Here is a 26,415-nt window from a genome sequence, read left to right as displayed (position 1 = left end):
TTTATTTTGATTGTAATATAAAGTTGCATGTGACTTTTTTTTTTTTGCTGTAATGGTGTCCCACTGCTGGGCAAAGGCCTCTCTCCTTGATCTCCATGACTCTCGGTTTTGTGCCTCTTCCGGCCAGTTAGTGATAAAGGTGTCTAGGTCGTCCCTCCATCTCTTTCTGAGTCTGCCGCGTCCGCGCTCTATTTGTGGCATCCAATTGGTTATGTGACTTATAATGTTAAAAAAAAGAACTTTAAAAAAAATTGTCTTAATCATGTTCTCCTCTCTTATAGCAGTTCTGCATGAGTAAGCTTTAAGATTTGTTTTTAGCATATTAGCAGAACTAAGTTACTTTCCTTAGGCCGCCTTACATTCAGTCCTGTGTTTTAGTACCCATCGATAAAATATAAAATAAAAATCGTCATTTTCTTCCTTTCAGTAGCTTATCAATGATATTTCTTGTATTTAGATTTAGTTATTGTACAATACTGCCATAAAAAATAAACTAGATTGGTATTAGTATCAAACATTAATGATTTTTGAATGAAGACATTATTTTTGTACAAAAAGGAGAACCTCAAAAAATGGTCTGAGACGAAAACATATGCATCGGGGCTAGTAGTACTGAGTCGTCCTTATACTGTGGCCCTGGGGTCATACAGTTAACGGTGGATGTAAAGGTGTGGGCCATTTGGTGAAGTATACAGGATGGTCTTATGGTTAAAATTGCATGCTTATTTACCTACCTGCAAAAATACATCGATATTAATGTACGTGTATATTTACAGATAAGTATCTAAAGTGTTTAATGTAATATTTCATTTCATCAATTTGTCGTAATTTTTACTGCCTTCGGCACTACCTGGCTTAGTGCCCTTAGTGATGTACATACATACATACAATACATACAATCACGCCTGTTTCCCATATAGGGGTAGGCAGAGCACATGAAACTGCTAAAGTTACAGTGCCACTCTTGGCAAATAAGGGGTTGAAAGAAAACGAAACTGTGACATTGCAGTGACAGGTTGCCAGCCTCTCGCCTACGCCACAATTTACCCCATATCCCACAGTCACCTTCTACGACACCCACGGGAAGAAAGGGGGTGGTGAAATTCTTAACCCGTCACCACACGGAAAGTGTTGTGCCTTAGTGATGTGCCACGTATTATTCGCACACGAATATATTTCCGAGAAAGGAATGATCCCTTCGCCATCCCTAGACCTAGTAATAAAACATAATAATCTCAATCGTAAAGCATTGGAAGTCGATATAACGCGAGTTTATAGCGGAATGCTTTTTATGTGTTCCTCTATACAGGGTGGATTTTAACACTTGTTGAGCGTTTCTTTATTATTTTATTTATTAACCAGCTTTTAGTCATACTTGTTATGGAGAATTTTTGGTCAAAAGCTGCACTTTTGGATGGAAGCAAGCCGCTTTGCATGGTGATAGTAGACATCATAGTAAACGATTTTTTCCGAGGATATCGAAATTTCATCCCTTAGGAAGCCGAGCGTAGCGAGGTGTTTTATGAAAATTAAAAAAATTCTATCTTTTTATTGTATCGTCCGATTTTGACAAAACATATCTCAAATGAAAGGTATTGATTTGTGTAATTTAAAAAAAATACAAAGAAAAAAATTTTTAAAGAAAAGTAAGAAAAAAATAAAAAAAGTAAATTTACGTCTCGCACTGAATAACTTCAAAGAATGACAGACAAAATGTACAATGTCGATATACGAGTTTTTTTTTAATCGAAGACAGATAAATTTTTTAGTTGAAAACTGAAGACCGCATCGAAATCAGATTAGCATTTTTTAAGAGACAAGTTACCAAAGTTGGGAAAGATCGCTTTATATGGCCACTTTGAAATTCCTTTGCCAGAAAGTCAGAAATAATATGTTTTTCTGTCACAGAAAAATACATAGTAACAGTATACATCAAAATAAAATTAAAAATTCCGAGATATTATAAAGAACGACGAGCGTAGCGAGGTCGGTTACGAAAACCGAAAAAAAAAATCTCATTTTTTTGTACGTCGTCCGATTTTGACAAAACATGTTTCATTTGAAAGGTATTGCTTTATGTAACTTAAAAAAAATACTGAAAAAAATTGGAAAAAAAATGTAAGATTTTAAAAAAAAAACCTTAATTTTCGTATCACACTGAATAACCGCAAAAAACGGTAGACACGGTGTATAATTTCGATATATGATTTTTTTAAATTAAAGACAAATAAATGCATGATTATAAACTAAAAACAGAATCGAAATCGAATCAGTAGTTTTTAAGATGCAAGTTGTCAAAGTTGGCTTAGTTTGTTTATATGGTCGCTTATAAATTCCTTAGCCAGAAAGTCAGAAACATTATATTTTTCTTACAGTTAAAAGTATGCATAGGTAATAGACATCATTATAAACATTTTTTTACAAGGATATAAAAATTTCATTCCTTAGAAACCCTTAGAAAGACGATCCAATAAAAAAAAACTGCCTTTTTTTTGTTTTTCGTAACAGACATCGCTACGCTCGGCTTTCCAAGGGATGATTTTTTCATATCCTCGTATCATCGGATGAACCGATTTAGATTTAGTTTTTTTTTTTGTCTGAAAGCTGAGTTAGTCGGGAGTGTTCTTAGCCATGTTTCATGAACATCGGTCTACTATGTCGCGGTCGGGGGTTTTTTCAAAATTTTAATTTTGTGAATTGAAATAGATATCATACACGAAATAAAAAACGACAAGGCCCACCCCGGGCCCCGGCTCGGCCACCGGTGGGCCTTGTCGTTTTTTCTTTCGTGTATGATATGTATTTCAATTTATATATGTGACTACTTGAAAAAAGAACAAATCAAAAAATATTCAATAAAATAATTTGATTTGTTCCTTAGTTGTTTAATTTTGTGGTTAGGTTATTACAATCCAAATAACTAAATCCAACATACACTTTTACTAGTTTTTTTTCGCCGCTTCGCCCGCGAATAGTCAACCAATTGGAACCCTGGGCCACTCTACAACCATGTCAAAATGACAAGCAGTAAGAGATTTCTTACAATCTGATTTATCACGCCACTTTGACAGTTCTACAGTGGCCTAGGGTTTTCTAATTGGTTGATTGTACCAATCTAATCTTTCCTCATTTCACCTCTTGGGAGGTTAATTATGAAAAATCCTTTCTTAGTGCTCCTCTACACCTTATAAGGAACCTACGTGCCAAATTTTGAATCTCTAGGACCAGCTGTTTCGGCTATGCGTTGATTTACGAATTGTTCTGTGATTGTAATATAATATGTAAGATTGACCTGTAATTGATATTATTAATAAATATGAGTATGAGTATGAGTATGAGTATGAGTATGTAGTCAGTCAGTCAGTTTCTTCTTTTATACAGTAATACACCCTGTTTTTATTGAATTCCGTTAACTTTAAGGGAAGATGCTTTAGTTCAAATACAATCAATTTCTCTAAGAAACTAGCCTCTTCATTCTTACGGTTATCGAATTATTAAAAAAAAATACTGAACACGTGTGTGGCATCCCTTACCATTTCCTAATGTTATTTGTTTTGACATGTGCCGTCAAACACTTGACAATAACTTTAATGTTATGATTAAGGTCCTTTCACACTAATTAATCCATTTATTATATACTAGCTTTTACCCGCGGCTTCGCCCGCGTAATAAAAGTAAGCGTATTAAGATTTTCATTTGGATCCTTGGAGATTTCTCTGTAGGTATATTTATCTGCGATTATTTCGATTGCACATAATACTTTTGCTTGCAATGATTGTAGAAATATTACACATCGACCACAGCGTAGGTAATTCTATATACGCTGGGGAAACCTTTATAAACATCCCACATAGCCCGTATTTCGACACTATGATCGGTGGGTAAAAAGTACCTTTTTCTATTATCCCTTAAATTTTTTTACATTTTGCTTATACTTATCGCAAACGTAATCTTCAAGCAAGCAAACAACGATCGTCTTAGAGCACATTGATTGTAAGAGACCGCCGACCGATTATCCGTATCCCTCTAACGATACCCATATTATCCGTATCCGTATCCGTATCGCTATCGCTAACGCTATCGCTATCGCTATCGCTATCCCTATCGCTATCCTTATCGCTATCCCTATCGCTATCCCTATCGCTGTCCCTATCGCTTTCCCTATCGCTATCCCTATCGCTATCCCTATCCCTATCCCTATCCCTATCCCTTATCAAGATGTTTAATGATATAACACTTCAAGTTCTCGCGCTTTTATGGAAACGTATAAAAAACATAGTATTTTTTTTCGAATTAAACAAAAAGCTATATACAGGTGGTTCCTGGTGGTGAACCTAATTGCGTGTCGAAAAAAAACACGATGTGTATTTAAATATAGTACACCTAAATTGAAGCAGACCTGTTAACTTAGTCTTAATAATGAACTCATCTCGATGTAGATAAATATTTAAGTTGTTAGCTACTTACAAATTTATAACATTATTACCAGCTTTACGTGTACTTTGTTTTATTACTGCTTATGTTATAACTAGCTTCTTCCCGCGGCTTCGCCCGCGTACTAAAAGTAATCTTATTAAAACGTTTCAACCCCCATTTCACCCCCTTAGGATGTGATTTTTGAAAAATCCTTTCTTAATGCTCTTCTACATGCCTACGTGCCAAATTTGGAGTCTCTAGGACCAGCGGTTTTGGCTGTGCATTGATATGTCAGTCAGTCAGTCAGTCAGTCAGTCAGTCAGTCAGTCAGTCAGTTTTTTCTTTTATTAATTTCTCTTTGGTTATGTTGCCACGTGTTTTTAACCCCCGATACAAAAACGACGGGGTGTTATAAGTTTGACGTGTCTATCTATTTGTGTGCGTGTCTATCTGTGGCATCGTAGCTCCCGAACGAATGAACTGATTTAGATTTAGTTTTTTTTGTTTGAAATCTGAATTAGTCGGGAGTGTTCTTAGCCATATTTCATGAAAAACGGTCCACTATGTCGCGCATACTAATTATTATACTCTTTGATGTCGCGGTCGGGGGTTTTTTCAAAATTTTAATTTTGTGGTTAGGTTATTATGACAGGTATTTATTATGGGATATGAGTCAAACAGGCAGTAGTAAGCGTATACAGCTGCCTATGGATGCACACTGCACACCCACCGACATTGTTGTAGGTGTGAGTTGCCGTCCTTTATAAAAGGAGTACACGCTTTTAAAAATCTTTTTTTTTTTTTTCGAAGACTTAAACTGCAGGGTCATAGAATAAATGTTTGTGTTATTTTATTTTATGTGTTATAACACTATTATAGTATGGGAGTATTTTCATATACGGAGACTGTTCTCCTCATGAAAAAAAATCATACTCTAGTCATTATAATTACTTAGGTACCTTTTCTCTTTTTCACTCGAAACATATGGGAATAACATATAACTCACTATTGCTAAGGACTCGCTTTATAGTATTTTATGCAACAGGCGTTTAAAGGAGGTCAAAAAAGACGAGTGGCGTGGGTAACAATTTGAGGCGAAGCCGAAAATTGTTATTAAGACGCCAAGAGTATTTTTTGACTCAGTTAAACACCGTTGCATACAATACTTTTTCTACGACCATGCACTTAGTTTTTAATAGTTTTCTTGAATAACTTTCGTGAAATTCACACTGTTTTTTGTAATTTGACTCTAAGGTTTGCACTGTCAGCTCGGCTGCCCAAAGCCTACCCGCACGTGCGCAGTGTCATAAGGCGTTGCCATGGTTACAGAGCCAAACAATGCGTTTTCAGTTTTTTCGATACTGCGCGCATGCGCGGATAGCCGGCTGACGCTGGCTTTGGGGAATAGACCTTTATGTAGGGTTTTAAAGATCTGTGCACGACCCTGTAAATGTGGAATAACAGTTCGGGAGTAGAAAAAATGTTAAAACGTAGTGTAAGGATGGGAAAATTTTACATCCATACGTCGCTTTACAGTCGAGTTCATAAATTTAAATATGTGTACATTTCTTTACCTTAGCTTGTTGCAATAAGGTGAAAAAATGTACATATATTTATGAACACGACCGTACAACGACTCAATTGTGTTACTTTTTTTTTAAATTAGCCTCTTTTATTGTCCCACTGCTGGGCAAAGGCCTCCCCTCGTTTTTTTCCACTCGACCCTGTTATCAACGTTTTTCCCACCAGTTGGGACCCCAGGCTCCCATGAGCCGTGGCAAATGCTCTGGGATCTTGAATTATGTTACTATTTTCGATATAGTTTGTATGGGGTCACAAAATAGGAAAGTAATGTACCTATGTAATAATTCTGGGACACTTTTAGTCTCCTGTACCTATTTCAGTTTATCCTAATATTATAAATGAGAAAGTGTGTGTATCTGTTTGTTTATCCGTCTTTCACGGCCAAACGGAGCAACGAAATAACGTTATTTTTTAAGTGGAGATAGCTTAAGGGATGGAGAGTGACATAGGCAACTTTTTGTCTCTTTCGAACCCCCGACTTCCCTAAAATGGGGGGGTGAAATTTCGTATGGAGCATTCCGCAATTTTCAAATTTAACGCGAGCGAAGCCGCGGGCAAAACCTAGTAAAACCTAGTGATTTATACAGAAACTACGTAAAAAACTTGATATGAAAAAAAAACAAAAACATTTATTCAGCAAGTAGGCCACAGGGGCACTTTTACATGACAACAATTACAATAAAAAGGTAGTATGAATTCAACTAAAGTACAACGTTACTATTATGATTAATAAGATATGTTAGAGATGTATAGTCTCTAAATGTCAAAGAACATAAAAAAAAAAATTAAACATGATAAAAAAAATACAGACTGATACCTACAAATAAAAGATAACTAAAATAACTTTAAGAGTTGTAAAAGACTCTTGCAGTCACACTAGAGAAAATAAATATACCTAATCTACCTACTTTTTTTGGAGATGTTCATGGTCTCCAAGAGTCGAAAGAACATATACAAACAAGGACCGAACAAAGTGCCTCGACATTCGAATCTCTAGATCCTATACTCTTCTTGAGATCCAGCAGTCCCTTCCAGGACTCGTCTAAAGATCCAGGACTATCGAGACCTGCAAACGCGTCACTAGTCGTTTTACGACCCTGACGAGGGTCGCACCATTACCGCCCCAGATTGCAGATAACACTTATTCGCTCGTCCTTACTTAAATAATAAAATAAATCTACCCCGCCATTAATATTACCACCCTACACCCATACACTTAAAGTCTAAAAACGTACTTACAACAACACTTTAACGGCCGATTACATATCTTAAGTCTTCACTTTAAGGTCCACGAACAGTTCTGAGGAGGTTGTTAAATAATAAAATATATCCTTGAGGACATTAATATTCACACGATTTTACACCTTGCTTCCATTTACTTAAAGTTCAACGTATACATTATACAGATTTAAGCGAAGATTTCATCTTAGTACCGAAAAGACGTAAGTGTGTATGTAATTGGATTTTTTTTAACTTATCAGGATTAAAAGGCAACTGAAGGAAAAAGTTTGCACGTCTATCACATTTAGGCTTGATATTAAATTAGTTTTTTTAGTTGAAGGCCCTTTTTAGGGCTCCGTAGTCAACTTGGGACCTTTATAGTTACGCCATGTCTGTACGTCTGTCGTTCCGTCCGCGGATAATCTCAGAGACCGTTAGCAAGAAAACTGAAATTTGGTACCAATGTGTATATCAATCACGCCGACTAAGTGGTAAAATAAAAAGTGGAAAAAATGATTTATTAGGGTACCCCCCACCCCCGACACGGAAAGTGGGGAGTGATTTATTTTTCGTTTCAACCCTAACGTGTGATATATTGTTGGATAGGTATTTAAAAACATTTTTTGATATTGTTGATTGCTCCAAAAGTAAAAAAATTCCCCCCCCCCCTCCCCCACTTTAACTTTTCAACCATAACTTTAAAAAACTTTGTAAAGACTTTTTAGGAAAAATATTTTTGACTTGATAGGTTGAACAGTTCTTGAAAAAAATACGTGAAACTACGGAACCCTATACTGAGCGTCCTACACTGAGCGTGGTCCGACACGCTCTTAGCCGGTTTTAAAAGTTTTATTTTAGATATATTATGATTCTTCATAAGTAAGTTGGTGATATATTAGTTATTTTATGGGTTAACTAAATTGCGGCGTCGGCGAGAGGCTGGCAACTTATCACAGCAATGTCACATTTTTCGATTGCTTGCAACCCCTTATTTGCCAAGACGTGGCACTAAAACTTGAGTAGTTTTATGTGCTCTGCCTACCCCTTTATAGAATGCAGGCGTATGTATGTATGTATGAGCTACAACTAATAGTTAAGAGTATAGGCCTAATTGTCAAATCTGAGGAACAAAAGTTTTAATTCTGTGTTGACAGATGTCAATATTAGCATCTTACTTTGACAGTAATTCCTTAATATACTCGATTATCTTTTAGTACAAGGTCACGTGGTAGCAGTAAGTGTAAGTACGTACGACTTTCGTTCCGGAGGTCGCGGGTTCGAACCCCGGCTCGCACCAATGAGTTTTTCGGAATTTATGTGCGAAATGTCATTTGATATTTGCCAGTCGCTTTTCGGTGAAGGAAAACATCGTGAGGATACCGGACTAATTCCAATAAGGTCTAGTTTACCCTTTGGGTTAGAAGGTCAGATGGCAGCCGCTTTCGTAAAAACTGGTGCCTATACGCCAAATCTTGTGATTAGTTGTCAAAGCGGACCCCATGAGCCGTGGCAAAATGCCGGGATAACGCACGGAGGATGATGACAAGGTCACCAAATAACGCCTTTTTTTACCAATTTATCCTAACCGCTTCCTCAAAAAAAATAAAGGTCCAAGAAACGGATAAAACAAATATTTCTTTATCATTTGTCATGTCGATATACTCCCTCGTTTTCTTGTGACATTTCTTACAATAATAAATCATTTCTATAACAATACGGAAAACGTAAATTGGACGTTACTGTGAAGCTAACACAAAGCTCCTGACCGTCTCGCTCACACCAATATATTCCCCTATATTTGAACGAGTGCGACCGAAACAGTTGAGTATTATTGAAGATTTTTGAATGTCTAAAATCTTATTGGTAGTTGTCGAAAACCCGCTTTTTCCATAAAGTGTTGGCGCGACGTCAAGTGGGTGATAGGCGTACGAGCAAGTACGCGTTGGATGGTCGACTACTATGCGCGGCGGTTTTTACGCGTACTTACGGTGACACACAATCGAAAAAGGTCGTCGAGCCATAAGTACGCATACTTGCTCGTATCGTACGTCTATCACCCACTTCAGACTGCGTTTCGATCGGCGTTTAGCGTCAATAATTATCAGCTTGGCTTCATGGCTTTACGAACCTTAGCTCGGACCATCGAATATGAAACTTATAAACTTGTTTATACACAAGGGTATAAAGAAGTTTATAACCAGGTGCTCCATGACACCATTGCACCAATCTGTCGCCAGCACCACTACACTTCAACGGCCAAGTCACACAACATCCATACTAATATTATAAATGGGAATGTGTGTGTGTCTGTTTGTTTGTCCATCTTTCACGGCAAAACGGAGCGACGTATTGACGTAATTTTTTAAGTGGAGATAGTTGAAGGGATGGAAAGTGACATAGGCTACTTTTTGTCTCTTTTTATATCCCCCCACTTCCTTAGAATGGAGGATAGAAGTTTGTGGAGAGATTTTCGAATTTAACGCGAGCGAAGCCGCAGCAAAGGCTAGTTAACTATAATAATAAAGAAATCGCAGTAAGGAACTTTATGTAGATTTCATTACTTTTTAGAGATAAACAAGCAGTTCCATCGAGACGGCTATTTTTTACAGAATGTTTTTGGTGGGATATACATAGGCATATATAACACTAACCAAGTATCTATTGTCTTAGTCCGTTTTCACATTATCCGATCCGATATCGGATGTCGGAAGGATTTAAATGGAAAAAATCCAAGATAGCACCTGTAATATGGGGTATCAGTCCTACATCCGATATCGGATCGGATAATGTGAAAACGCATAGTCTCATTAATTATTACTTATGTCAGAGTTTCACTAATTATTTCTTTTTATTAATTTATTATCTCAGTTTAGGTTTATACGAGTACCAAACGAGTAGTATAAGAGTAGAAAATAATTATATTACCAAAACAATACAATCTATCATTAATTTATTATAAAAACGTAATCCAAAGTGCCACACCTAGTCGGCCAGTGCATGGCCTACGCTGCCGATGGTTAGGGTGCTCGGAGTTACATACAAGAAACGCTGAACTATCCGCGTTCTGTCCAAGACGAAGCCTGACCGACGAAGCTAGCAAGTCTCTCTACATGTTAGCTGAAATACTGTCAAACCGTTCACTGTGATTACTCAGATTATTATAAGCAAAATGATCTTCGAATGAACTTTCTGGACAATTGAGATGCATGGGCGCAGTCGAAACCAGCTCGCCCCTTCAGCCGTGTCCCGCTGAAAATAGACAACAGCTAGCCAGCGAAACACAAAGTGAATGTTAAGAGGAGAGACGATCGAATATACCTCTAGTATGTCCTCATTTTTACCCCCGACGCAAAAACGACGGGGTGTTATAAGTTTGAAGTCTGTCTGTCTGTCTGTTTGTTTGTGTGTATGTCTGTGTGTGTGTCTGTCTGTGGCATCGTAGCTCCCGAACGGATGAACCGATTTACATTTAGTTTTTTTTTGTTTGAAAGCTGAGTGTTCTTATCCATGTTTCGTGAAAATCGGTCCACTATGTCGGTGTTTTTTCAAAATTTTAATTTTGTGGTTAGATTATGCTCTATGTAATTGACATGTAGGTATGGAAAATATTTTTACTCAGTTTGATGTATTTTTATATAATACCTAACGGCTAAGCATGATGATTTGTCAACTTTTTTAAAAGGTGACATTTTTGATATTTTAATGTTATTTCTACTCAGAATCACTAGTTTTTTTCAATGACGCATAGCGCGTAGCACGTAGGTAGTGACCTATACATTTATTTCCTACTGTGTTACCATTTTGCCATATAAGTAGTTTGTATGGGTAACAATAAAGTATGAAAATGCTGAGACACTTTCTTGTCCTATTGAGATATAATAATAATAAAACCATTTATTCCCACACACAACTTTCTCGTATCATGCAAAATTTGAAAGTGAATAATAAATTAATTAAAATTTAAGCAATATTATTTTTCTTTAAATAAAATCGTAATTATCTCAAGGTTTTGGAATTATAATTGAGATATAAAGTGCTCGTAATTCTGAGTAAGAACTTACCTTATAGCAAACCCTCATTCATTTTTAAATACCTATCCAACAATATATCACACGTTAGGGTTGGAATGAAAAAAAATTCAGCCCCCACTTTACATGTAGGGGGGGTACCCTAATAAAACATTTTTTTCCATTTTTTATTTTTGCACTTTGTCGGCGTGATTCATTTACATATTGGTACCAAATTTCAGCTTTCTAGTGCTAACGGTTACTGAGATTATCCGCGGACGGACGGACGGACGGACGGACAGACAGACATGGCGAAACTATAAGGGTTCCTAGTTGACTACGGAACCCTAAAAACGCCTTGCTGCAGCAGCAGCTACTGTTATTTTGCTTGGTAGTGAACATTTACTACAAAAAGAAAGACGAAGAAGACGATGGTGGATTCGTGTCCAGCATCGTGCACGCATCGTGGACATTGTTGCGATTTTTGTGCCCTAGATGTTTTGGGTTCCATATTGATGGTTCCTCTTCATACGTACTTACTGGACAAAATTCTTCATACACCGACATATAAAATAAACTTTCTATCATAATAATTTCTTTACCCTTAAACTTAACATCACAGTTGTATTGGAAAACTTTTAACTAATTTCATGGCGTACAACATACAGACAATAACATATCAATGATCGTACAATTATTTTTTTACATGAGTATAAATATAAATATCAGTACTTTTGGCTCTGGACGAATTTGATCATACAGTAATTAAAATACGAATGAAATGCAATGTAGTAGTGTGTATGGCTGTCATCTGCTTTAGATATCGCTGATTGTCTCGGAGGAACATTTTATGTTAGAAACTGAAAGTATATATCTAACCCAAGCTTTTTCCTGTGTGTCTACTGAAGTAGGCAAAGTGGGTATAATTCAGAATGACATTTGATATTTTCTTTATTTTCCAAAAACTTCCTTAAATTTTGGCTTGGATTGATTACATGAGACTATGTTAGCCATTCAAGCTTTTCATTCCTATTAATCATAACAAACGCATGAGATATACATACTGGTATTATCTTTCAGCCATCGCCCGTCTGAATATATGTATATGAAAAGATGACTGAAAGAAAATACTAGTATGTCTATTTCATGCGTTCGTTGTGATTCATAGGATTAAGTAGCTTCAATGGCTGACATAGTCTCATGTTATCAATCCTAGCCAAAATTTAAGGAAGTTTTTGGAAAAACAAAGAAAATATCAAATGTTATTCTGAATTATACCCACTTTGCCTACTTTAGTAGGCACACAGGAAAAAGCTTGGGTTAGATAAATACCTTCAGTTTGTACCTGAAAATGTTCCTCCGAGACAAGCAGCCATATCTAAAGCAGATGAAAGCCATACACACTAATACATTGCATTTCATTCGTATTTTAATTACTGTATGATCAAATTTGTCCAGAGCCAAAAGTACTAATATTTATATTTATACCCATGTAAAACAATAATTGTACAATCATTGATATATTGTTGTCTGTATGTTGTACGCCATGAAATTAGCCAAAAGTTTTCAACACAACTGTAGTGGGTATACTTATAAACATAATGTGGGTACTTGGGTAAATGCACGATAGTTAATAAACCAGTCATACGCCATCAGCTGTTTGATTTACATCTCGCTCCATACTACATGGTGTCAGGTGTGGTTTTAAAGTGTGTTTTGGTGCATAAAAGTGATTATATTATGTATTTATTGTTTGCGAGACTAACGTCGAGTAAAGTATATAAGAAAGGGTGACAAAAAGGTCGGCGTGTACGCGGCAATTCAGCAGCCAGCGCCGTTGCAACAGGAAGGCAATATGGCTACCAATTGGCGTGAATGGAAAATGTCGTTTGACTATTTCTTGATTGCCTCAGACAAGGCATCGGTTACCGACGCAGAGAAATGCGCATTATTTATGCATGTCATAGGAAAATATGGCCGGGAAATCTATGAGGAGTTAGATGTTGCCGAATCGGAAAAATCTAGTTATGACGTTTTGTGCAAAAAATTTAGTGATTATTGTGATCCTCTAAAAAACGTCAATTATGAAAGACATATGTTTTTTGAGACGTATCGAAATGACATGACTTTTGATAAGTTTTTAGGGGTGTTAAAAGTGAAAAGCAAAAATTGTAGTTTTGACAGTTTGAAAAATAGCCTAATATTAACGCAACTTATACGTGGTTTAAAAGACGTACAAATGAGGGAGAAGCTGCTGGCGAAAACGTCGTTAGGTTTAGAAGAGGCGGTGACTTGGTGTCGAGCGGCAGAACGAACGGGTCAGCAAGCGGTAGGCTGCAGCATGCAGCTGTGATGTTAAGTTTAAGGGTAGAGAAATTATGATAAGTAGAAAGTTTATTTTTTATGTCGGTGTATGAAGAATTTTGTCCAACTCAGTACTATAATTCAATAAAGCTTTGAATCATATCATTGCTCCACTCCATAATTCGAACACATAAAAACGCCGATAAAAAACTTAAAACTCGACTTCCGTTGTCGCGCGCTTTGTACCATCTGTTCCAGAACTAATAATGAAAGAATATCAGCATAGGACCATAGACTAAAATACATCTCGTAAAAAAAAATCCAAGAATGTAAAATATTGGGAGGAAAAGGTTTTCTCCGATTTTCAGTACTTCTCATTTCGTCTTAAGTTCTTTGAATAGATAATAGCCTTTGATATCGAAGCCTTTATATACGCTTATTTCATTATTATCATGCATTAATATGGTAGCTCTCCATAATTAGAAATTAGATACACACGGATATTTGATACTATCAATATTTCTCAAGACAATGCGGATACACGCGATATATGTGAGTGTGTTTAGTAAAACGTCCCACTTTGCCTGTTTCCATTAAGGCGAGATCTCTCGAAAGGATGAACCGATTTAGATTTACCTTTTTTTTTTGTTTAAAAGCTGAGTCGAAAGTGTTCTTAGCCATGATTGATGGAAATCGGTCCACTATGTCAGGAGTTTTTTTTATTTTTTTCGTAAGTTCTATAGCTATTGCATTACACTTGTACTGTGAGTGCAACACCTCACACTGCTTCACCCCGCCCTATACATAAATAGATAGTTTGTAGCATTAGACAAAATAAACCTATTTTCGATACAAGCGTGTTCTCCTTAGTCACATGGCGACCTTGCCAGGATAGTTCCCACATCACGCACTAATGAAATTTGTTTTGTTCACAGACACCACCGTGAACCTATACTCACTAGGCTCGCCCTCAGACGAGCCGGAGGGGTGCGGGGCGGGGTGCATAAGCACCCTCCCCCCGCCTGTAGCCGCGCTATGTGCGCCACGGCGTTTCCACAACCTACACGTAAGTTATACCACATTGACACTTGTTTACATATTCTAACATTCTTCCCTCCGTGTTGTTAGTTTCTTCCTTGCGCTATTGTGAACAGGACTCTCTTTAGAGCTGCGCTCTGTGCGCCCAGGCGATTCCACAACCTACACGTAAGTTGTAGGTACCACATTGACACTTCCTTACATATTGTAAGATTCTTCCTTTCATGTTGTAAGTTTTTTCCTTGCACTATTGTGAACAGAACTCTCTTTAGACCTGCGCTCTGTGCGCCCAGGCGATTCCACAACCTACACGTAAGTTGTACCACATTGACACTTCCTTACATATTGTAAGATTCTTCCTTCCATATTGTAAGTTTTTTTCCTTGCACTATTGTGAACAGAACTCTTTTTAGAGATGCGCTATGTGCACCCCGGCGTTTCCACAACCTACACGTAAGTTGTACCACATTGAAACTTCCTTACATATTGTAAGATTCTTCCTTCCATGTTGTAAGTTTTTTCCTTGCACTATTGTGAATTGAGCTCTCTTTAGAGCTGCGCTATGTGCGCCCCGGCGTTTCCACAACCTACACGTAAGTTGTACCACATTGACACTTCCTTACATATTGTAAGATTCTTCCTTCCATGTTGTAAGTTTTTTCCTTGCACTATTGTGAATTAGCTCTCTTTAGAGCTGCGCTATGTGCGCCCCGGCGTTTCCACAACCTACACGTAAGTTGTACCACATTGTAACCCACTTCCTTACATATTGTAAGATTCTCTCTTCCGTAGTTGTAAGTGTCTTCCTTGCGCTATTGCAAACTTCTCCTTACTGCACACAAGGTAATTCTCAGTTTGCTGCAAGTGTAATTCTCAGTTTGTGTGTATAGGTATAATTTTCTTAGGGTGTTTTTGTGTATTTGTTTTTATTATCTGTTTCTTTTTTTTTTACCATTTTGTCTTGTGTATGTGTGCTGTACTGAATAAATGTCTTTTTCTTTCTTTCTTTCTATATTGTAAGATTCTTCCTTACTCCCTGTGAGCTGCGCTAGTTTTATAATATGTATTTGCGGTAATTATCAATCAATCATCAATCAATCAATTATTTATTCGTGATAACTACAAAATACACAAGTAAGAAAACAGAAACAGCAAATAAAAGAAATAAAACATATACGAGTAAGTTACCACGAAATGGTCCCGACTCAGCATAAAATGCTAACCCGAGGGTCAGCGCTGGTCTTCCGTCGGGACCATTTTGTTGGTCACGAACGCAGATGTACGACGCGGACCTGTGACACAGTGAACGCAGCGCAAAGATAAAACTAAAATTAAACCACAGAATATATAATAGTACAAGTACAGAAGGCCCACTGCTTTGATGTTCACGAAATGCCGCCTTTTTAAATACCTACAAAATTCTTACAAAGAAACGAGCCGCACGTGCGCGGCGCCCGGCGATAGGGTTACCTATGATTCAAACGAATTAATACTCACATAAAATGTTATACTATTATATTCAAGTCTTGGTTACTTTCTAGGTATATATACTGTATTTATATATTTTTGTTCAAGTTCCAACATCACAAGCCTTATTGAACTTTTCTGTGGGACAATCAGTAAGTAGTAGATCTGTGTAAGAATGTCCTATGGTATTTATTTTATTCAATATGTCTATTTAACTAAGTATTAGCCATTCCACACGCGGACATCGCTTAAAAAAACCTCGCGACGTAAAGTAACAATAGAAAGTGCGAACGTGCATTCCGTGAGAACGCGCGCCACCCCTGAGTAGGCCGCGAACTCGCGGCCGCCAGGATGTACTTGTAGCGCGGCGATAGAATCGCGGAGTGAGCCGCCCCTGATTAAACGCAGCGGCGAGCGCCATCTTGTTGCCGCTAAGACGTCATGGGTATATCGATATCAAAAATGGTCAACCCAACTCTTGATTTATCTTCTCAACCGAACCATTTCTAGTTACCGACATAAATGCACAAACTGTTAGTAGTCTGCAAAGGAACAGAACTCAAGGACTTTTACTCCAAGTATCGGATTGAATATCGACTTGGAACTTACTTTACTTTAAGTTCAAAAGGCAGTAAGAGCTTGCAATACAGGATAACTTTAAAAAGTTAATATTTTGGTATATGACTAAATGAGATATTGTCCTCAATCTTTACATGTACACGTACAATACAGTAAGTATATTTAAAGTCAAAAATCGCCATGTACACAAATCTGCAATCGCCGAGCACTTGCTTACTGCGGAAACGAATCACTGGATTGAGCTACACAAACCCAAAGTTCTTTCCACCGAGCGACACTATTATCCCCGGATTGTGAGGGAGGCGATCGAAATTAAAAAATATCCTAAAAACTTTAACAGGGAAGACGGGTATAGATTATCGCCAACATGGGGACCAGTGATTCAAATGTTCAAACCAAAAGATCTATCTTCGGACCAGTGCGCGGATGTTGTGAGTGCTGTGTGTCGTGCGGTGGGAAATAAACAATAACTAAAAGCGGGTAGATTATATTTATTTGTCTACCCCGAACATTTATATAAATTAATATCGGGTAGTTTTGTGTTGTTTACATCTCCGGTGACACTTTGCTGGGACGTCAGTCTTCCGCGACCACGGCCAGTGCAACCTGGCCGAAACGTTGGGAAAAAAGGTAAAAATAATGTTAATTAATCGCGTTCGACCTGTGTGTGACTTTAAATATGTGTACAAAGCGCGAGAACTTAAAGTGTTATAATACAGTAAGTAATTAATAAAAACCGAATATTGACGACCGGTTTGGCGCAGTTGGTAGTGACCCTGCCTTCTACGCCGCGGTCCTGGGTTCGAATCCCGGTAAGGGCATTTATTTATGTGATGAGCACAGATATTTGTTCCTGAGTCATGGATGTTGTCTATGTATATAAGTATTTATATTATACACCGTGTTTCACTTAACACTAAAAACCTGAAAACAGTTTGTTCAGAATCGAGAGTAGAATCGATTGAGCTATATCTTGATGGGGGTAATATTTTTATTTAAATTAGTATTATTAGTTATTTTTTACGTGCCTATTCTATTGTACTCGTAATACAACATTGTGTATATCGCATTGCTAGAGGTTGTTTACCTTTTTCAGTATTTAGGGGTATTAATAATGGCTGGTTACTTGGACGATTATTTTTTCCGCTACGAGTTTGACGTTGTTTGTCAGTTTAATTTTAATGTTTATCATAAGTCATAACAAATTAAACTCGTACCTAATTACAACCTTGTCATTTTGAATATTGGGTTTAAAATTTGCTTACTGCGATTACCTGTCCAATTTGAAGTTAACTGTGACAAAGCTTTAAAGTGTTTTACAGTGACATCTTAGCTGTCTATTGGTAAACCTTATGTCGTTGCAGTAACGTACACAAATAAAGAGTTTTATGATTTATGATGGTAGTTAGCAATTATTGTATTGAGTGTAGAGCTAAAAGTCAAGTAGAGCTGTACAGAAAATTAAAAATTAAATTTAAAAAAAAGTAACCATCAGATTAAAAGATGAATACTCTAGATGAATTTAAAAAAATAAAAGTCAGTTGGGGTGTCTGAGGTTTTGAGTGATACCGGAAACACGTTGTATATATATCGTTGTCTGAGTACCCACAACACAAGCCTTCTTGTGCTTACCGTGAGCCTCAGTCAATCTGTGTAAGAATGTCCTATAATATTTATTATTTATTTATTTTATTTAAAAACCTGGTTACAGTAACATGCCTTACCTAAATTAAACTAATTAACTAAATATCTAGATTGTACATTTTAACTTTAACCCCTTATTCATAAACGTTCACTAAATATAAATAAAGTTCGCTTGTGAAAGGGACAAGCGAACAACAATAAGTCGGAAGGGACACGCGAACATTATTCGTATGGTAATTTTGTGGAGATGTGGCCACGAGTATAATGCATCTTCCAAAAAAGGTTTTAAAGGAGACTTTTTGTCATTTTGGAGACTTTGTTTTTTCCCCATTAAGGTCGTAAAAATTTTGAAATGTGGTCGCAGGCACCGGGACGATGTAGCTACCTCAAACAAACTGCTATCCTCAAGCCACTCTGTATAAGTCTATAAGACGTTATAGAACGAAATGGTTTGATTATTTCAATATTGCAATCCCTTTGCAGTGCACTCTGCTCGTTAAAGACGAAACCTGGAGAGGGATTTCTAGGAGTTCTGTTTAACTACTAATAAAAGTCTTGAGCAGGTTGCTGGCAAAGAATTTGCCGACGGGCAAGTTGTGAAACTTCGTTATTTCATCGGGACGCACTATTTTATCTATTTAACCCTTAAAAACATGGTGATGTATATATGCATCATATATTTGATGGCCCGTGGTTCGATATGTAGCTATCCAAAATCACATTTATTGCTTAATTATTATTCATTATTTATTATTATTTAATAAACAATTAAATAAATTAAATAATATAATGATTTACTATTTATTATTTAAGGATTAAGATGAAATGGCGGAAAAGTGTGAAAAAACAGGACGATGGCGATTTTTAGTATGTGATTTAGGCTGATTTTTTCGGAGTTGGTAATTAGTTTATGTTTAAACATTTTATCATAGAGGTTCCACAAATAGTGTAACTTTTTAATAGAAGTCATTTTTTTTAAACAAAACTTACCAATTACGATAATATTTATATAAATAAGATTTGGCCTATTTAAGTTCTAACACTGATTTAGTATAAAAATCGATCTTAAATATTTTTTTTATTATTTTTCCCAGAGTCAGAAAACCATTGTCTATCACATATATTAATATCTCGTTAAAAGAAAAATTCATGCATTTAAGGGTTAAGTATGTATTTATCTATTTAAGTATGTATATCGTCGCTTAGCACTCATAGGACAAGCTTTGCTTAGTTTGGGGCTAAGTTGATCTGTGTAAGGTGTCCCCAATATTTATTTATTTATTTTGCGTGGAGAATACACACATTATACCGTACAGAGTGCGTAGCTGAATGCACAAACGCTCACGAAATGAAACGCTCGTAGATATATATCTCTATAGCTCTTGCGTATTGGCGCGACAGAGCCAGACTACCTTTCGTGGCGTTTCGTTTTCGTTTCGCGTCGCAGAAATGCCATTCGGGTACGGGGCCTGCGGTGTTTCACAGATAAGAGCTTTTTTTCCTTTGTCCACTTTTTCTGTGACATTTTTTTAATGTTATTTTTACTGAGAATCACTAGCTTTTTCAATATTAAAAGGTAAAAAATGTTCCATACAATTTTTCTTATTGTTTTACCATTTTCAAAATAGTTTGTATGAGGTATTTTTATTAAGAGCCCGTATTGTCCTACTGTTGGGCAAAGGCCTCCCTCAAATTCCTCCACGCATCCCTATCCCCTGAAGTCTCCCACCAGTCCTCGTCAAAGGCGTCAAGCTCTTACAATTGTATGAGGTAACAAATGTGAAATTCTGGGACACATTTTTATTCCATTGGTTATATCTATCGCCCGTACAGTCAACCAATTGGAACTCTAGGCCACTCTACAACCATGTCAAAATGACAAGCAGTAAGTGTTTTCTTACAATCTGATTTATAAAGTCACTGTGACATAGTTCTACAGTTCCAATTGACAACATTCCATATTTTCGACTACTACTTTTTATTGTTTGGTTTGAAAGAACTCAATATTTAAAGATACACGTATTTTTTTATTTTTCCCAAGTCCAAAACTGCTATTTTAATGCGAAAATCCCTTTTTATTACTACTTCGAACAGAAAGAGCGTAAGTTACAAACGTCAAGACAAAGCTTTTTGACGTCACATGTGTTGTTTCATACACCTAAGAAAACGACAAAATCATTCCAAAAAAAAGTTTTAACAGTCAGCTTAAACAGTCCGAGATGTCTGCCTGTCAAGTGTCACTGTCAACAAATATGAGCTATGGAATATAGAAGTATAAGGAGAGAAATCTGTCAAAGTAGACCAGTCGAAAATGACATGTCAAACCCTTATGTACCTGCAGTTGAAGCGCCAACTGGTTTTATATCTGCACTTCTGAAACTTAAAGCTTCCGCTCCTTACCTCTAATCTCCATACTACTAGCGATGATAAGTGTCACAGTCAAACTCAAGTGACATCCTAACCGGAAGATTTTTTTGGTTATAGTGGCAGCTCTGAATAGTCTGACTCAGCTACGTAACGTCACTTCCCCTTTTAACTATTTTTAAGATTTTTTTACTAAAAATAAGGAAAAAATATATTAAAAAATATAATATTGTCTTCGGTTACCGCGATAGTTACTCATGAAATAAAACGTCAACACGAAACGAAACGTCGGGAAAAAAATATTAATCCGTTTCCAAAAATATATTTTTGTGATCTACAGGCGTATATCTCGAAATGGTTTTCGATTTAGGGACATTGAAAATTTTGAAATGTTGTCAATTGGTTGACTGTACTTACAAACTGTAGGTATTAATAATCTCATATTTAAAGTCGCTGCTCGTCTCTCCATACATACACCAACAAACAGATTTATTTTCGTCCAGCGAAGCAAAACCATTTTCAATATACTGAAAATTTCAATTTAATATAGCTCTGTGCTATATTAAAACGGGGAGTAAAATTAAAACTGGAAAACGAACATTACAATATTTGAATATTAGTAATATTACAAATTACATGCATGCTTTAAAAAAGGCATTTCATTTCACTGGGCGAAGAATCAATTTCAGTTAAGTTTTTATTCATTATTATTTTATACAAAATTGCGAGAAATCTGCAATATTTATATGAAAGGAGGAAAAATGCCAGCAATACTTACCCTCTGAGAAATTTTCCCGTTTCCTGGCCGTTCACGTCAAATAATAATTATACTGGTAAACTGTCGGGCCACCATAGATGAATGAAACGCTTAAAATATTTGACTGTACAGTATAATACATCTATGTTCACAACACACACAGAATAAGACAAAAATAATATACATAAAACTAGCTATTTACACAATATTATTTACAAAATTATGTGCAAAAGAAACATTTGTGCCTCATTGACAATTCTAAGAGAAAAAAAATCTGTACATAACCTAACCACAAAATTAAAATTTTGAAAAAACCCCCGACCGCGACCTAGTGGACCGATTTTCATTAAAGATGGCTAAGAACACTCCCGACTAACTCAGCTTTCAGACAAAAAAAAACTAAATCAAAATCGGTTCATCCGTTCGAGAGCTACGATGCCACAGACAGACATACACACAGACAGACAGACAAATAGACAGACATACAGACAGACAGACATACACACAGACAGACACGTCAAACTCCCCGTCGTTTTTGCGTCGGGGGTTAAAAAACAAAAGACGCGCGCTGGAAGCGGTATCCGTAACGGCCAGGCTGCCAGCACGCTCGCAGCACGGAGGTTGGTAGTTCCATCGCCTACCAATACCTTAAGACGCTGACAACACCCAATGACCTTGACGCTAGCGTAGGTACACTGTCTATTCTCATGGGAGTAAGTGAAACCGCGATGCCACTAAAACAGGGCGGCTGTACACAACACACACAGAATAAGACAAAAATAATATACAAAAAGCTAGTTATTTACACATTATTATTTATTTTAAGTATGTGCAAAAGAAACATTTGTGCCTCATTGACAATTCGAGAGAGAAAAAAATCTGTACAAAAACAAAAGACGCGCGCTGGAAGCGGTATCCGTAACGGCCAGACTGCCAGCACGCTCGCAGCACGGAGGTTGGTAGTTACATCGCCTACCAATACCTTAAGACGCTGACAACACCCAATGACCTTGACGCTAGCGTACACTGTCTATTCTCATGGGAGTAAGTGAGACCGCGATGTCACTAAAACAGGGCTAGGTACGAAAATTACGGAAAAATATTAAAATAAAATAGAAAGATGCATTATTTGTGCAATATATTTCGTTAGTGTTTCATATATGTATATTTTTGTTATTTTAATTTTAATTAAAGACAACTTAGTGAATAATTGAACGACATAGAACCGTTAAATGACGAACTCGAGACCAATCTTTGCAATTTTTTTCTATCGAGCCGATTTCGTTAAATCGTGTATCGAGTACGACCATGTTCGTTGAAATATAATGAATAATTTACTTGCCTTATTTATAGTTTGTCTTAAAAAACTGCGCGAGTGACATCAATTTTGCGCAGTTGGGTGTTGTCAGCCCCTTAACATGTTTGCTACCTATTCAAATAATTTGGACAGTGATAAATAAATTATGATACTGCACAAAGAGGGTCGAGTGTATAGATAATTAACTGTCAGAAGTATAATGTGAACTCACAGTGCAAAGACTACCGACTGTCGACGGAGGCTTAAAACTTAAAATTTAACAATATCCAAATTGTCAAAACTGAGGTTCAAAAGTTTTAATACTGTGTCGAGAGATGGCAGTCTATGCACTACTCCATACTAATATTATAAATCATAAATGGGAAAGTGTGTGTGTCTGTTTGTTTGTCCGTCTTTCACGGCAAAATGGAGCAACGAATTGACGTGATTTTTTAAGTGGAGATAGTTGATGGGATGGACATAGGCTACTTTTTAGGGTTCCGTAGTCAACTAGGAACCTTATAGTTTCGCCATGTTTGTCTGTCCGTCCGTCCGTCCGTCCGTCCGCGGATAATCTCAGTAACCGTTAACACTAGAAAGCTGAAATTTGGTCCCAATACGTATATCAATCACGCCGACAAAGTGCAAAAATAAAAAATGGAAAAAAATGTTTTATTAGGGTACGGGGGGGTACTGGGGGGACTGATTTTTTTTTCATTCCAATTTCAACGTGTGATTGTTGGATAGGTATTTAAAATTGAATAAGAGTTTACGAAAATCGTTTTTTGATCATATTAATATTTTCGGAAATAATCGCTCCTAAAGGAAAAAAAAGTGTGTGTCCCCCCCTCTAACTTTTGAACCATATGTTTAAAAAATATGAAAAAAATCACAAAAGTAGAACTTTGCAAAGACTTTCTAGGAAAATTGTTTAGAACTTGATAGGTTCAGTAGTTTTTGAGAAAAATACGGAAAACTACGGAACCCTATACTGAGCGTGGCCATACACGCTCTTGACCGGTTTTGTCTCTTTCTAACGCGAGCGAAGCCGCGGGCAAAAGCTAGTTTTCTATATACCCGATCCTCTTTGGTATATCCCTTTAAATCCCAACGTAAATGTATGCATGAAGCATACTAAACAGTCATTACCAGGAAAACAGGTTTTGAACACAATCACGGTTTCCCCGTTGGGACTATGTCCACCCCACTTGTCCAGTAGGTAATTTACTGTTTATAAATAATTTCTATGGTATTTCGCAGAAATTTTGAAATTGATCTACATATTACAGTACCTACAAGTTGAAAAACAATTCTAAATCTACTAAGTTCACGCTTAAAACACTTCAGTACCAGGGCGACCGAGCTTCGCTCGGTTCTATAAATAAAAAATAAATAAATATTGGGAACACCTTACACAGATCAACTTCACCTCACACAGGTTCAACCTTACACAGGTTCTATAGATGTGATATATAGATATATCACTTTAGATTAAAAAAAACCGGCCAAGAGCGTGTCGGGCCACGCTCAGTGTAGGGTTCCGTAGTTTTTCGTATTTTTCTCAAAAACTGCTGAACCTATCAAGTTCAAAACAATTTTCCTAGAAAGTCTTTACAAAGTTCTACTTTGGTGATTTTTTTCATATTTTTTAAACATATGGTTCAAAAGTTAGAGGGGGGGGACGCACTTTTTTTTCCTTTAGGAGCGATTATTTCCGAAAATATTAATATTATCAAAAAACGATCTTAGTAAACCCTTATTCATTTTTAAATACCTATCCAACAATATATCACACGTTGGGGTTGGAATGAAAAAAATATCAGCCCCCACTTTACATGTAGGGGGGTACCCTAATAAAACATTTTTTTCCATTTTTTATTTTTGCACTTTGTCGGCGTGATTGATATACATATTGGTACCAAATTTCAGCTTTCTAGTGCTTACGGTTACTGAGATTATCCGCGGACGGACGGACGGACGGACGGACGGACGGACGGACGGACGGACGGACGGACGGACGGACGGACGGACGGACGGACGGACGGACAGACAGACATGGCGAAACTATAAGGGTTCCTAGTTGACTACGGAACCCTAAAAAGCTCTTATAAATACAAAAAAACTTTATTTCTTGGCCGGGATTCGAAACCCTGACACCTGCGATGTGCCTGCGAATATTAGACCGACCCTCTTACGATGGAGCTTCGTGCCACCGATGCGCGGACGACGAAATTAGCGACCATATTTAGCGTTTACTAACGCGAAAGAAAAACTCATGAAAACTCGAAAATTCGCGTTTTCCGGGACCTAACGGCTCAGCCACGACATTGGTCTAAGCGCGACAGCGGTGAGCGGCGACCATACATTAGAGCGAGACACAGAGATGGGACTTTTCATTCGCACGTATAGCTGCCGTTCACCGCTGTCGCGCTTAGACCAATGTCGTGGCTGGGCCGTAAGGCTAAGCTAGGTCGATTTTTCACCCCTGAAAACCCCCACATAACAAATGTCAGCGAAATCGTTAGAGCGGTTTCCGGTATATATAAATTAATAAATGTACAAGAATTGCTCGTCTAAAGGTATAAGATAATTACATAAAGTATCATTCAAAGTTTAAGTCAAAATTTTACCTCTTTTATAAGTCTATTACAAAAAAGTCCCGGGCGGCGTATGCCTACGTTTTACCACAGTACTATCGTACAGTATGGCCACTCCCGCTCCCCGCTGAAGGCGCCGCCCACCCCCTCTCGGTTACCTCACAGTTACCGCCTGCCAAAAACGTGAACAGTCGACCTGTCATATGTCACTCATACAAGCATAGTACGCGTTCACCTACACGAGCTTAGACTGTGTGCTAGGAACGCGCCTCTTTCATATATTGGATTGCCAGTGTCCGAGTTGTGGTTTTACGGATAACTTGCTATCACAATTTTTTATGATTTTGATTAAGGGTCGGTTGCACCAAACCGTCTATCACCGAATTTCGTTACTAAATTCTTTGTACACTGAGAGAAAATACAACCAGTTTTCATGTTCGTTCAACAAGTTTTTTGGTTAAAATAGCAATAAAATAGAAAATAAGGTCAGTGCGGGCAAGACCGGCATAGTTTATTTGAAATAAAGTTTGAGCGGATAAAACTCTATAATTAATGTAGTCTGGCGTAATGCGCATGGTCCTATGAGATAGCAAATATTATATTTTACAAAGCTTTTATAATATTTTGGTGAAATAAGGTACTTTTAAGTCATAAAAATCACATTTTGTAAGGCTCGGCGGGTTGACCGTCCTCCCGCGATGAGTACAGAAAGACCGTCTAGTGCTTGTTGTCGCGTAATTTCATATGAGACTAGGTTCCAAAATCATGATCATTGTTATTTCACGTAATAATAGGGCAGAATGTGCTAGATAATTAATAAAATAACGTTAAAATTTTGAACATATAAGCATTTTTCTATTTATAAGGCAAGACCGGCATAAGTCCCGTAGATGGGGTTCATAACCTTTTCTTTTCAGGTCCAGATATTACATAATACTGTTTTTCCAACGAACACCTGCGATACAATTTAGTCAAGATATTACAGGCTCATATAATTCCAACTACTTATCTGTTTTTGAAACTTTTTTAGTAAAAAAAGGTAATAGGATATTAAGATACGTGAATAGGTTTGGTAACATTTCTTAGCAATGCTTGGTTTTTCTATAGTTACTACCAGAGTTACCACCTACCTGAGCTACC

At 37.1% G+C, this 26,415-nt stretch overlaps 1 protein-coding gene across 1 annotated transcript in view; it reads left to right on the top strand.

Moving 5' to 3' along the window:
- LOC125240517 (adenylate cyclase type 6-like) overlaps positions 1–26,415 on the top strand; it is a 406,177-nt gene that overhangs the window by 155,732 nt on the left and 224,030 nt on the right. The window contains exon 4 of the mRNA XM_048148409.1: positions 14,468–14,598. Coding sequence (XP_048004366.1) covers positions 14,468–14,598 — 131 coding nt within the window. The remainder of the gene's footprint in view (positions 1–14,467; positions 14,599–26,415) is intronic.

The sequence above is a fragment of the Leguminivora glycinivorella genome, chromosome Z (genome assembly GCF_023078275.1).
Source record: "Leguminivora glycinivorella isolate SPB_JAAS2020 chromosome Z, LegGlyc_1.1, whole genome shotgun sequence".
Lineage (NCBI taxonomy): Eukaryota > Metazoa > Arthropoda > Insecta > Lepidoptera > Tortricidae > Leguminivora > Leguminivora glycinivorella.
Note: the sequence above shows the minus strand (reverse complement) of the source record. Positions and strands in the feature narration are given on the sequence as shown.